Genomic DNA, 14,564 nt, shown 5'->3' with positions numbered 1-14,564 from the left:
TGCCTTCCTTGTGTTATGCTCGCCGATTTAGACGTGTCTGCCCACCGTGGGGAGAAAGAACACAGGTGGGGAGTGGACAATCCTGGTTGGTGCTGGTCCTGCTTTGCTGGTCGTGTGCTGGGTGACTTTGAGGACAGCACCCACCCTCTCTGAACTTCAGTTTCTGTATCTCCAAAATGAAGAAGTTAGACAAGATCAGTGGGTTTTGAACCTTTTTTTTAAGCCATTGACTTTTTCTTTGATGCTCTAGAAGCTCAATTTAGCTGATAGAGTGGACGCTGTGCTGTTTGAAGGCAGAGCTTTGCCAAAGCTTTGCCCACATGCCCTGTGGCAGGTCTGATGGCCTCACAGGGCTTCTTTGAAGCCCTTTGTAAATCACTGAAGTACACGGGACCTGAGTCCTCTCTTCGCTCTGAAACTATGATTTTTTCATGTTATTTTGACTGTTGGTGAATGGGTTTTGACCAGAGAAGCTTTCAGTACAGAGAACCCGAGTTACCTTTTGTGAATTTATCACACACCCCTGATTACACCTGCTCTATTCCAGAACACGGAGAATGTACTCAACTGAGCTGCTCAGAACTGTCATGAGTCACCACAGAACGGATAATGACAATTATTTTATAAAAGTTACTGTGGTCTTGCAGACAGATGCACTTTCACTGAGTCACTTCAGGGGTCCCCCAAGGTCCCCTGAGACATATGGGTGGGAACTTTCCTCTGCCGCCACGCTGGGGTGGTGCTCTATCTCGCGGTCCCCTTCCTCTCCCTGGCCACTGTGCACATTTTCGGTAAGAAGAGAAAGCCCACGGGTCATCTTGGGCACTCTATTCGTCCCGGGGAGGCGAACAGTAACTTTTCTGCACAAACAGGGGAGAACTGAGGTCTCTTACTGGCCTCGTGCAAGGAGCAGACACTCAGCAGATACAGGCAGGCAGTGAGCAGAGGGCCCCCCGGGTCTCAGGAGCCAAGTGCTACCCCTTCCCTTACTGGGCTGTTAGCTTTGTTCCTAACCCCCTCCTCTACTTAAGGTCTTTTTGGCTGGCCTCCTTTTGTTAATCAGTGGTTTTGTAATCATAAAATAAACTACATTAGGAAAAAATAAACAACACATTTTCAGACTGTAAAGCAGAGGGGCACCTGGATGCTCAGGGAGTTCAGCATCAAGTTGTGGATCGAGCCCTGCATCTGGCTCCACACTGAGCATGCGCCATGCTCTCGCTCTCAAAAAAAATTTTTAAATAATATAGTAGTAAAAGACTGTATAGCAGACACCTGTTTAACTACCAACTACATCAAGAAACAGAACATCCTTAGGACCTCAAAAGGCATCCAGGTGTCCCCTTTTCTACTCAGAACATCCTGTCCCCTCTCTAGACAGAGGGTGATTACTTTCCCAGTAATGGTCTTCTTGTCTTTCTTTACCAGCTTCCCCGCCCTGAATATACCTCAAGTAGCTATGGTTTGGTTTAGCCTGCTTTTAAGATGTATATAAATTGAATCATTCTCTAAATATACTTTCCTGATTTACTTTTTTCACTGAGCAGTATGAGGGAAAGATTTATCTATGTGTCTCTGGAGTTGATTCCTCTTCAGTGCTGTAAATTCCAAATTTGGGTTAACTAGGAATCATACTGAGATAAGCATCTAGTACACGCAAGATTGTATAGTGCTCGGAGTAGAATCGCCAGGTCACGCAGCATGTGGAACTTTGGCTTTTTAGTTGATGTTACACTGTTTTCCAACATGATTTCATCTACAGTGAACCCCATAGGGCCTGAGAATTCACAGTCCCTCCCATGATTGCTACTGTGTGGTATTGTTAGTATTCCTATCTTTTGCCAATCTGGTGGGAATGCAGATTATGTATGGTTCAGTGAAATGTGTAGTTTAATTTTCATTTCCTTAATAATGCCATGGCCATCTGTATTTCCACTTTTGTGACATGCCTACTAAATATTTTGCCATCTATTCTATTGGATCCCTGTTTTTCATGATTTTAGTAGTTATCTATATATTCTAACAATCAAATAGAAAATTAAAAAAAAAAACCTTAAAGGCACTACTTAAAATATCTTTTGTGGCTCCACTTTTCACTTTTTTCTTTTGGTGAACAGACACTCTTTATTTAAAAATAGTCAAATGTATAAATCTTTTCCATTTTGGTTAACATTTTTTGTGTCATTTATTTTAAAAATTCCTGCTATACTTCAAGATATTGAAAATATTTTTTTAATTTATTTTTTTTTTGAGAGCACACTCTCCCTTGCTCACACGTGTGTTGGGAGGGACACAGAGAAAGGGAGAGAAAATCCATGCAGGCTCCAAACTGTCAGTGCAGAGCCCGACGTGAGGGTCCACGCAGGGCTCCATCCCACCAACCATGAGATCATGACCTGAGCCCAAATCAAGAGCCTGACGCTTAACTGACTGAGCCACCCAGGCACCCCAAAAGTAATTTTCTGTATTCTCTTCTTAGAGCTTTCTTTTCAAATTATCCACTTGCAATTGAGTTTTTGAATGGCAAGCCCATTTTTGCTAAGTGGATAGCCAGTTCATCACACATAGTGGGAAGTCAGTCATATATTCTATAAACCATAGTCACTGCCGCAGCCATCCTGTATAAGTATAGTGTCTGTTCATACAAAGTTCTGTTCATGGGCTTTCTTATTGGGTACATCTCTCCAGACCTTATTTCTTATTGGGTACATCTCTGCAAACTACGTTGGTTTCTACAGCTTTCAAATATCTTGATAACTGGAAGAGCAAGCGTCCCTCTCCGCCCGCCATTTTGTTCTGTTTTCTCACTGACTCTGGCATCCTCAGTAATTTGAAATTCTAAATTGTAGAAGCAACTTCTGTGGTTCACAAGACACCTATTGGGATTTTTGTTGTAATTTATTTAACCTAGCAATCATTTATTAGAAGGATAATTCATATCTTTGCAGTACTTGCCCTTCTAATGAATAAACATATAGTTCTCCATTTAGGTTTTCTTTAATGTCTCTCAGTAAGGTTTTATTATTATCCCCTGAGGAGGTCTTACCTATTTTTGTGGAATTCATTCCTAGGTATTAAATTGTTTTATGGTACTGTGAAAACTGTCTTGTTAAACTGTTTCATTTTCCATCCCTACATTGTAGGCATAGAGAAATACAATCAATTTTCATATATTTATTTTGTACTCGGTGAACTCTCATTAATTCTCCTAAGAGTCTGCAGGTGTTGTGGGGTTTTGTTAGGTAGAAAATCATATTGTTTGTGACTAATGCCAGTTGTGTTTATTCCTTTCTAATTGTTACGCCATTCTTTCTTTTCCTCAGTTATTCTGAGGATTAAAACTTTCAGTACAATGTTCGATGGAGTGGTGATTATTAGTGTCCCTTTTAAATTTTTTCCATTCCAAGGGAAAGTTTTCAACATTTTGCCATTAAGTATAATGTTCTCTGAACATGTTTGTTTCTCTGGTTTTGTAGACCACCTTTACCTCCTTTTAAGGAAGTACCTTATGATTCCCATGATGTTAGCCGGGTATTGTTCTGTCTTTAATAACCCCAGCACTGTTCCACGGGGCATACATCTGGCATTCTGGTTACTTAAGCAGCTCTTACTTCTGCAAATGAATTCTTTTTTTAATTTTTTTTTATTTCTGAGAGAGAGAGAGAGAGAGAAAGCGTGAGCTGGGGAGGGTCAGAGAGAGAGGGAGATACAGAATCTGAAGCAGGCTCCAGGCTCTGAGCTGGCTGTCAGCACAGAGCCCGACATGGGTGGGGCTCAAACCCACGAATTGTGAGATCATGACCTGAGCCGAAGTCGGACACTTAACCGACTGAGCCACCCAGGCGCCCCAAATGAATTATTTTTTAGCATTCCTCATGTCATCAATGATGGAGTTCACATTTTTGCCTAAGTATCAGTCCCCAGGACCCCAACTCACCTCTGAGTGACACACTGTGGTATGTGCTCCCGGCAACCGCATTCTGTGCCTGTGTCTGGTGCTGTAATACTGGTTTAAACTGTCTGATCTTTCAGAGAGTCCATTCCTTAATTCCTGCACCCATGGAAGGCACATGCCTGATAGGTGCTCTGGAATGTTCTTCTTTTTTAAGATGAGTTTTTTTCTACTTTTAAGAATCTTGTCTCAGAAAAAATCTGCTTTAACGGTATCATTCTTCCCTTCTCCTGTTATATCCTGGCTCATCGATTGTCTTCATAGTGTCCATAAAAGGTTTAAATAACCATTAATTTTTTTTTTTCCTCTTTCAGGTTTCTATTCAAATCCCAGTTAGCTCACACACAATGTAGCATTGGTTTCAGGTGTAGAATTGAGTGAGTCGTCACTCACATACAACACTCTGTGCTCATCACAGGTGCCCTCCTTATTAAATCTATGCCAAGGTCAACTTTAGGATTTCTCTGTTTTATTATGTTCGCATAGTTTTCTGTAATATGCCTTATCGCTTGCAGGTAGTGAACTGTGGAGTAATTAAGGTAATCTGCAAACTCCTGGAAAGGCAGGTTCAGAGGACAAATTATAAGGAGGGTGGTGGCTGAAGTGAGGCATGGGTCATTTTCACTGAAGTGACTGTTCAGTTTGCCTATTTTCCCTTGGGTAGCAGGAGAAGATTGAGGTGTATTAAAGAGCTAGCCAGTTTTAGGGAAAGACTTTTTCTCTGCACTGGATGTGAGGTCTTGTTTCCAAAGAGAGGTTCCAGGTTTAAGTCATATATAGTAATTTAGAGTGATAATTAAAAGGTAATGCTTAGTAGTGTTTGTATTTTGTGCTACAGATGTAAGTAGTTATGGATATAAATGTGGTTTAAACGTGGTACCCCATGGAACAATGGAATTGGTGTATGACACATGTTCCACTCTGAACTTAACCTTGACATATGTCCCTTCTGCAGACAAGATTGGGGTATTGTTTTATTCCAGCTCTACTTAGTGTTGGAGTTGGAATAAAATAATAGGCACAGTGTTAAGAAAAAATACAGTATATAACTTGCAGAGGAGAATAGGGAAAATGCAACTATAAAATTAATCAAGCCGGAAGAACTAAAGACAGAGAACAAAGAAACATAGAAAAGGTGGGGGAAAGGCAAAGTCCAAAACTAATATGGGAAAAATAAATCTAAATATAATCTAAATAACTAAATATATCAGTAATTTAAATTATAATTTTAAATAAATTGAGTTCTCTCGTTTAAAGATAATCATTTTCACTTTTTTGGGGTAATAGCCAGCAATATATATATTTTGAATACTCATCTAAAAAATAAGGAATCAGAAAAGTTGAACAGACCCAAGAAAAATATTACCTGCAAATGTATCACCATATTAATATGGGATAAGACTTGCAGGCGGGGGCGCCTGGGGGGCTCAGTCGCTTAAGCGTCCAACTCTTGAGTTTGGCTCAGGTTAGGATCTCATGGAATCTTCATGGAATTGAGCCACACATTGGGCTCCACACTGACAGGCTGTGATTCTCTCTCTGCCCCTCCCCTGCTTGTATGTTCTCTTTCTCTGTATCTTCCCTCCCCACCTCCTCAAAAATAAACAAACTTAAAAAAATGCTTCCTCAAAAGAATTCCAAGAGAAGAGGGTATAACGGGGGCCGTCTGGCAAGCATTACAGGTAGGAATGTTTCTAATAGGTGAACCGTGACAGCAGAGAGAGCCAGGGCCGAGCCCCCAGCTCGTCTCATGGAGCCGACCCAGGACGTGTACTGACTTTGTGCCACGTCAACTTAGTTATGGTAGAACTGCTTCCGGGTTTCCCTTTCCAGTGTTGGTCCAGGTGGGGATTGGGCACAGGAGAACTCTGTAGAACATCGCAATGCAGAGTAAGGAGCTGCTGCCTTTAGAGTCCAAGTTCGTGCCATGTTGCCTGCACACGTCACTGCTCACCTGGCAATGCCAGATCTACAGCGAGTTCAGCTGCCTCCAGGCTGCCTGCTTTGATTTCAGAGTCCCAGGCCAGCTGTGTGAGCATTCTGGGAGAAAGGGCACCAGCTTCTCCTCAGGGCACCGACATCCCTGAGCTTGGAGGTGGTGATAGACAAACTCCATTCCAGGTTTTCCTCAAGGCCTCAAGTACATCTTCGTTCTCCCCGACTTCACATTTGGCTCTTGTTACCGACGGTCAGACAGACAGACTACGGGAACTTCAAGCCCAACACACCTGCAAAGGCAGCAGCCTCACAGAGATTCTTAAGTGACAACTGCAGAGGGACTAATTGGTATAAGAAATTCCTCATTCTTGAACATTCTGAGTGATCAGAGTTTAATGGATACATCACCCAAACTTGAAAAAGTCAATACAAGAAAGGCAAATTAGAGGCTGTCAATCTTGATCATGCACATAGCTGCAAACAGCTTAAATAAAATATCAGCAAAACAAATCTAGCATGAAGCATCAGCTTTCTAAGAAATCTATTATGATAAGGTTGCCTATTTTAAATAACATCCTGGCCCATAGATTGAGTAGAAAGATAACACCTTATTATGAGATACAACCTTGCTTTGACAGAAGTACACAATCAAACCTGCAAAAATTACATTGGGATTATTTTGAAAACTAGACACACCACTTAATCAGTAAAGAGAGAACTGATTGGACGATGGCCAGAATGGACGTAGGGAGAACAGTTAGTATCTGTCACAGTACAGGAATATCCAGCAGCTTGGGCTAGGCCTTTGACTCAAGGGTGACGGTATTGGAGAGGAATGAATATAGACATAATCAAAGGAAATTGGGGAAGAAAATTGGCATGGGGAAGTAATCGATAGGTTTATGCATTTGAAAGCCCTGGGGTAATGGCAATTAACTTTATCAAGGGATTTTCAGTGTAGGACACCAAAGTGCATTATTACACATCTAAGATTTGTCATTGATTCTTAAGCAGGCATTTACCTAGGGAAAAACAGAAGTAAAATTCAACTGAACAAACCTGTACTTGGGGACTGTCCAAAACATTTAGCTTCATCACCAATGGTAAAACCTTCCAGAACCTAGGGACTGTTGATAAGGATATTTGAGAGACTTCTGTGCTTCCAGAATATTGCTGCTTGCAATTACAGTAATACCGAGGTTTGAGAGCATAATTTGTTCCAGAAACGTGCTTGTAATTCAAAACACTTGTATATCAAAGCGAATTTCAAGGACTTTTGGCTCAGCTGTGATCGTGTGACACTGGGCATCACGTACGACTCATATTGCAAGACATGGCTCATTTACCAGGTTAAAATGTATTAGAAATGTCTGCTCGGCTTGTGGAACACTCACAGAACAAGTGACTCGCAATCCAGGGTTGTCCTGTACTTCGAAATTTGTGGCTTCTTCCCTTTTCTTTTAAAAATATTCTCATTTCTAATATTTTAAGTATTTTTTTTTGTAATTTTTACATGAAAATGGCCGATCTGGTATATATATCAACCACGATTTCTTTCTTCGTAACCAGCAGACTCACCTATGACATAGGACAGACATTTCTTAGTCTGCAGCTGCTCTAGTCTGAGTTTTTTGTTGCTTAATTTTTATGAGCTGATTTTGTTTGGTTGTTTGTTTTACTTTGTTTTGCTTACAAAGTAGCAAAGTTGTATCTAATAGACCAAGAACTGTGTTTACATATGCCAGAGTCACTGAGCAACTAATGAACTATGAATATTTATGTTTACCAGTAACTGAAATGCTTGAGTGCTATGAGTTTTTAATTTGCTTTTTGCCTTTGCTACTAAATAGAAAGGCAAGATTTGATGAAAAAAAAAAAGCATGAATGATGCATTTATGTCTACAATTATACGTTAGCAAAGATGATGCCATAAAAACTCGCATTGATTGAGGGCTAACGGTATACCAGGCATAGTTCTGATTTATATATTAATTCATTCAGTTCTTACAGAAATCCTATGAGGTAGGATTGTAACCCTGTTTTACAGATGAGGAAATTGAGGCACAAAGAAACGAGGTAACTTTCTCAATAGGTAACAAGCTTCCTATTTGCCTGGTCTGGGGTATGGACACAGCTTTGATAACTTGAGGGCAGTGTCAAGGCTCCTAACTACTCCTCCGTGTTGGAATGAATAGCTCTATTAGAAAGTGGATCCCCCTGAGATCTGTTAAGCCAAGTGGAGATAAATTGCTGATGCGTGTGGAGCTGATAAACAATAGTTACATCAAGGAGAGTTTTCAATATTTAATTTCCATTTATTGTGGCTAAAAAATAAAATTAGTTTTCTAAATGCAGTGCATACCTTCTTCCACAAATACGTTTAACAGAAGTCTGGAGAAATGTTGAGTCCTGTTTTCAGAGGCAGAACTGATATCTTTGGTTAGATTCTCCTTGTTTATTTTTTTCCTTCTTCAGTGGCATCTTTCCATGTTGCTACCTCTTTATTCATTTCACAGTTTGCACGGTAGCCAAATGCTTCCCAAGATATGTGTTAAGGATGACAGCAATGGGAAAAAACAGTTTTTGCCCACTTTTTCACAGAATTCTTTTGGGCTTCATAAAAAGCTTAGTAATGTAAATATTCCATCTACTGTAATGTCGTGTATTCTCTATTGAGAATTTCTATTTACCACTATTTATTTAACATCACTGAAAATTGAATGCAAATCAGATATTTCGTGGACACTTCTAGAAGTTAAGGGGCATCACTGCAACCTAGAGATGTCATGACTCTAAGAGTCCATGATTCCTGGATGTACAGACGTTCCTTAGACAGTGAGTGAGGCTCATGTAATTCTGAAATAATACCTAGAGTTTAAGGTTCAAGTGCACAGTGACTGTTCGTCATCTTTGTGTACCCAGGACACAGCATCCAGTAGACACCTAGGAAATACTGAGTGATTAAGTGAATGAATGAATGAATGAATGAATGACATTTTATCACCTTATTCATTCATTACGCAACTAGAAATTAATATACTTTGGTAGTTAGAGTTTATCTCATGGTTTAAGCACTTAGGGATTTTGAATTTAAACTGTATTATACTGTTTTCTTTCCACATACAGGGATTATTTGTGTCTTTAAAAAATCATGTACATCTTTTGGTATAGTTAAAAATATCCCAAATTCAGGGACATTGTTTATTTTATAATGTTGAAAATGATATTTTAAATATTTTGAGAAGATTTTAACTCTCAATACTAATAAACATTTGAATATGGTAGAAATCACCCTTACTGGACAGCTAACAGAGAATGACTCTCCATTGTTAAGTTTCCTGGACGCTGGGGACAGCTACATTTTCCTCAATAGAAGCGCTTCCCATTTTGTTTCAAGATCTACGATAAAAAATGTGTTTTATGCAAGGGCATGATTTAACTGGATTTTATATTTACGCCTATACTTAAAAAATGATATGAAAACAAGTTGCCAATACTGAACACACCTCCTTACAAAACATTTATTCTCAAAGTCTTGCACACACGGGCCGATAAAGGATCCCCTCCGGTTAGGCACTGCTGTTACATGTGTGATTTTGTGACGGTCCTAACCATATATTCTCTAATTGTGATTTTTCAGACCCCTGTGGCCTTTCCTAACCACTCGCTTCCAACTAAGAGAGGAGCTGCCCTGGACCACAAGATGTCACTCTAGGTCTCCCAGCAACCTTTAGATGAGAAGCGAATGACCCTGCGACAAAGGTTAACTGTTAGATAATAATCACTGTGCATGTCAGGCTTGCCCTCAGACCTCACTCGCCCTCACTCCCCATCACTAGGCCAACAGATTTAGGTACTCATGCTTCAGTAACAGAGAATAAAAAACAAAATGGAGCGACAGGAGTGGGGCTCAGAGATGTCGTTTGCGAGCTACGTGTACGTGTGGCCTGGCAAAGAGACCCAGAGCAAGACGGCCTCCCAGAACTGAACAATGGTCTGTTCCCGATGAGGCTTTGCAAGGGTGGAAATTTGGCACTAACAGGTACAAGGGGATCTAACGTCTCTCTGTGATGATTTAAGGTGAAGAGATTTTCTTGTACTTCGCGAGCCGTTGGCACCTTAGAGAAGATAAACATTTTCTTTTTAGGGATGGAAATCTTACATTTTTAAAAAGACGTTTAGAAAGCAGAGAGATCACAGACTTTTGTCCTAACAGAAAGGATGTAAACATGGTCAATTTAGGTATTAATCGTAAATACTCATTTATGAAATGAGCTGTTCTTCAGAAAATAAAAATTACTGACATGTATTTGATGATATATCAGAAGGACTGTTTTGTTGTGTGATTATGATACTGTAGTTACGATTACAGAGTCCTCACCTTTTAGAGGTATATACTGAAATATTTATGGATCAAATGATATAATGAGGTTTGCTTCACAATTCTAGGAGTGGGGGAGGGAGGGGTGTGGCTGGGTGGTAGATGAAACAAGACTAATCGTGAGTTCCTAACTTTTGAATTGGGTGGTGGATAGCATATGGATTTAGGATAGCGTATGAATTTAATCTATTCCATAGTCATTAGTGGGGGAACCTTCCACCTGGATCTGAGCTGGCGGCTACTCATCGTGATCGGTTTCTGAAGATTCAGGTGGTAGTAGCCCTGCACTGTCTTTTGGAATCAGTGTGACTGGTTGTGTAAGCCAAAAAAGGGAGTTTCCATTTGTGTCCCAAATGTAATTTTAAAACTGTCAGAAGTTAATTCAACTGTCTAGTTTTCAGAATTCCTTGAAAAAGGTTATTCACTCCCAATGGTGCCTGGTATGAATATATAGATTTCTATCATAATCCCTCTTAGATTTCAACTTCCCATTTTGAAATTTCTAAAGCAGAGGATTGCTCTCCTGTAGCAGTGCCTTTAGCTCTTTGCTGGTTTCCAGTGTTCTTCTCTGAAATTTTTCCAGCCTTCCTAGCACTTTTTCCACTGGGGACTGGCAGCCAGCCCAACACAGGTCCCTGACTTCAGACACATCACGTCAGCATTGGTTAAAATGGGAAGAGAATGGCCCTGTTTCATTTCCCTTATCCTTCCTAAAAGACGTAGAATTTTATGTTAACCTTTGTGGTGAGTAATAGTAATGTCATCTCTAATCGCTAGTGGATTTTGCATGTTTTTTCCGAGGCCTAGTTCAGAGTCCATTATCTTATTTGGAATGTAATTTTTATTATTTTCTGTCTTGTTGTATCGAATACTGGTTTGCTTTAAAACTTCTGTCCCATGACATCCTGCAGCCCATCCAATCCACTTTTGCACTGACACGAGGAAAGATGCTAGATTCGTCTATATATCCAGATATTTCACAGTGTGCTCCTATTTATATAACCACAGACATTCAGCATTTAAGTGATTTGGCCCCAAACACATTCACTTCACTGTGCATGTTTTTAATGGAATCATACAGTTGAGCTACTCCATAGATTTAGGATTTTGTTCCTTATTTTTTCCACTAAATTAACTGTCACAACATTTTCCTTCAATTTCCTGGAGTCATTTCTTAAAATTACTTTCGCTTTGGAGGCACTTAAAATTTTTGAACAAAGTGATTATTATTTCCTTAGTCCATTTGATTATAGACGTGAATTATTAAATGTATTTTCCATGCCAGCACACATGTCAGTTAACTGAGTATGGAGTAACAATGAAATCCAATGGCTTCTTTTTCTCCCCGTGGCACTGGAAATTTATTACCCCCCGTGGATTATAGAAAGCCCTCTTGAAGTATTGATATATTCTTGGGAATTCCAAATTCAAATTACTCTTTAACTTTCTTTTTTTGTTTGTTCTGAACGCCCACTATTCAAGAGGTTCAGTGGTAGGTCTATGAAATAACAGAGGTATGTACTCTGATTATACAACCCAGTGGGCAGCCAAAGAAATGTTGACAGATGGTGTCCAAAAAGTTTTAAGAACAAAAACTTATCCCAGTTCTTACAACAAAGCATCCTATATTTACCTTACAGCAACAACAAAAGTACAAAGCCAGAAAGTCAATAGCTTAAAATGGAAATTTTTTTCAAGTAAAAACTAGTATTTACTCTTACCGTGTGGCCTGTGTAGATCAGCACAGTTCCCTGTGGGCACCACCTGGGGACAAAGAACCTATATTTAATGACAGCTGGATATGGAAAGAGAATGCGCTGAATAAGCCCCTCCAGCCTTCTCTAACCCCCAGGACGGTGCCCCTGTACAAACCGCCCCGGCCGAGGTGGCCCTGCGCTCCAGTTGTCCCGGCAAGGTCCGGCCTGCTTTGTGGTGAGGTAATATGTGCACACCTCATGTAGCATCTGGCCCTTTTTATGTCAGTTGTAGAATCTGAATCAAAGAATCAAAGCATGTTAGAGCCAGAAGACCATAATCTTATCCAAGTTCTTCATTTTACAGAAAAAGAAACTGAGGCTTCATTAAGCTGCTTGTCCCAGATCACACAGTTCATAGAATTAAATCTTAAGATAAGGGAAAGATTGATGTTCATTAGTGATAGTTTGGAAGTAAATACGAGCAATGTCATCTGGCAGCAACTCTTAATACAGAAGTGCACGGGAAATTATTTTACACATGAAATGTTTTCATGATTACCCAACTTGTTATATGAAGGCAATACCCCAATAATCTTTTCCTGTATATACCAACAGAAGATAGAGTCTAAAAATAGTGATAAAAAGGTAAAGATAGATAATAGAGTCTATGACCATTTTTCATTAAGACAGATCTCAATATATTAATACTGTGTAACATGACCGCCAGCTCAGTTAATCCCTGGAGACTGACCATGGTTCCGTCACTGCCCGGGACTCAGTCATGGACAGGGTCCCCTGTGCTTACATGCCAGCAAAAAAATACCAGACATATGTGTGGTTTTTTCCTCTCTCTCTGCTCTGCCTTTTAGGATGAAAAAATCTCTCTTGTACTGAACTTTCCCACTGACACCTTTTGGCCTAGAATGACCTCCAAAAAAAATCACAATAGTGAGCTGTGCCTATATAAATAATAACCGGACTGTGATTTTGTAGGGAAGCCAATGCTAAACTTAGAATCTTAGGAAACGAACATGAGCTACGTACCAGCTGACCCTAATGCACATACACTATTTATTCCTGAGGATGAAGAAGAAAGGCTAACCAGTCACTGATCACAACTGACCTTTCTGGCTCTAGCATTCTGTCTGTAGCCGTTTTCAAAGGGCAATTTTACATGAGACTGACTTGTCAATAATTCAAAGAGGCTTTCGTATTTTAAATGTAGATTTCATTTCTGTTCCGTTTCTGAGTAGGAAATGCAGTTTTACACATTTTTACTTTCTGTATCATGCAAATAGTTAAATACTTGCGGCCACAGCTGAGTCTCCACTTTAAAAATAGAAAATGCTACTGTGTTTCTGGCCCATCCCCCACCTGCTCCAAGTGTTTCTGAATAGCGCTGAGTATCCAGGCCATTCTCCAGTTAGCACACAGGAGTCTTTGTGAAAGTCTGAAGGGAAGGAAAAAGTAGTCAGCAATCCAGTCGCTGGTATGTCTTCTGACTAGAGCAGCTGCCCTTATGATGCCTGGTTGTCGCAGACAGAAACGGCCACCACGCTATGCCCGCAGATATTGCTGTTGAGAGGGACTGCGTAAAGCAGAGCCTCACGAAAAGAAGGCTAGCGAGTGTAGAAGACTGTTCTACTAAACGAAAAGCTAGCTGGGGTATTCTGACCAGTCAAGGTTAGTATAGCGGCCATTGCAAATCTGTTGGTATCCTGCAATAAACCATATTGACCTGATTTTTTGCAAATACTAACTTTAAGCTGTGGGTGCTTTCCAGAACGCGGGTTCTGAAATGTATGGCATGACAAAGGACCGCGCTCTTGTCACTTGTAGTGTATGGAGAACGCATCTGTGGACTCACTCCTATGATCAGTGAAACACAACCATCAACTCTTAGTCTCTTGGTTGTTTACCTTTCCGTTTTAGCAGGTGCTTCCGAGTTGGTATGGAAACAGGACAGACGCTGTTAAGCAACGGACTATTTACGAGCAATTAGAGATGAACATTTTGAATCATTTAAATTGGACCAGAACGTAGGAGGGTGACGTAGGCAAGAAAATGAACAGAATGAGTTCCTTAGAGTGCTCTGTCACAACGTTACTAATTTGAGTAATAAAAAAAAAAAATGTGAGAGGCATAAAGGAGAAAGAGCTCAGTACCTGAGGGGAGCTTTGTGAGGAAATTAGCTTTAAAAAGAATACTCCAAATGTAAATTTTAGCGAACATCGGTATGGTCAGTAATAGACAACTGTTGGAAATGCAGACTCAGACGTGACCCCACACTTCCAGAAAACCTTTGTTTCCCAAAACATTGTATCACTTACATTTACTGTGTAATAGATGAAATCTGAAGACTACTATTGATAAAGTACTATAAATTTTTAAAATCTAAAGGAATACTTTTAAATAGGACAAAATACTATCATTTCTTTAAAAGACAGAGAAAACTACCTAATTCTCCCTCCCTAGCACACATTACCTTTTAGTTACGTTTTAACTGTACAATTACCAATAAAAATTGAGGACAGATTGGCATGAATGGACAGTAGTTGACTACAAAGAAGACAATATGCAACAAGTGTTTATGAGT

At 40.0% G+C, this 14,564-nt stretch overlaps 1 protein-coding gene across 2 annotated transcripts in view; it reads left to right on the top strand.

The window, feature by feature from the left end:
* ASB5 (ankyrin repeat and SOCS box containing 5) overlaps window positions 1-14,564 on the top strand; it is a 47,519-nt gene that overhangs the window by 14,781 nt on the left and 18,174 nt on the right. The window contains exon 1 of one of the 2 annotated variants that reach the window (XM_039217219.1): window positions 13,480-13,651. The exons of the other annotated variant lie outside the window; for it this stretch is intronic. Coding sequence (XP_039073150.1) covers window positions 13,528-13,651 — 124 coding nt within the window. The 5' untranslated portion in view covers window positions 13,480-13,527. Of the gene's footprint in view, window positions 1-13,479; window positions 13,652-14,564 lie in introns of those variants that run through there. 2 annotated transcript variants of the gene reach the window in all.

This window comes from Hyaena hyaena, unplaced genomic scaffold, assembly GCF_003009895.1.
Source record: "Hyaena hyaena isolate Hyena2069 unplaced genomic scaffold, ASM300989v1 scaffold_681, whole genome shotgun sequence".
NCBI lineage: Eukaryota > Metazoa > Chordata > Mammalia > Carnivora > Hyaenidae > Hyaena > Hyaena hyaena.
Note: the sequence above shows the minus strand (reverse complement) of the source record. Positions and strands in the feature narration are given on the sequence as shown.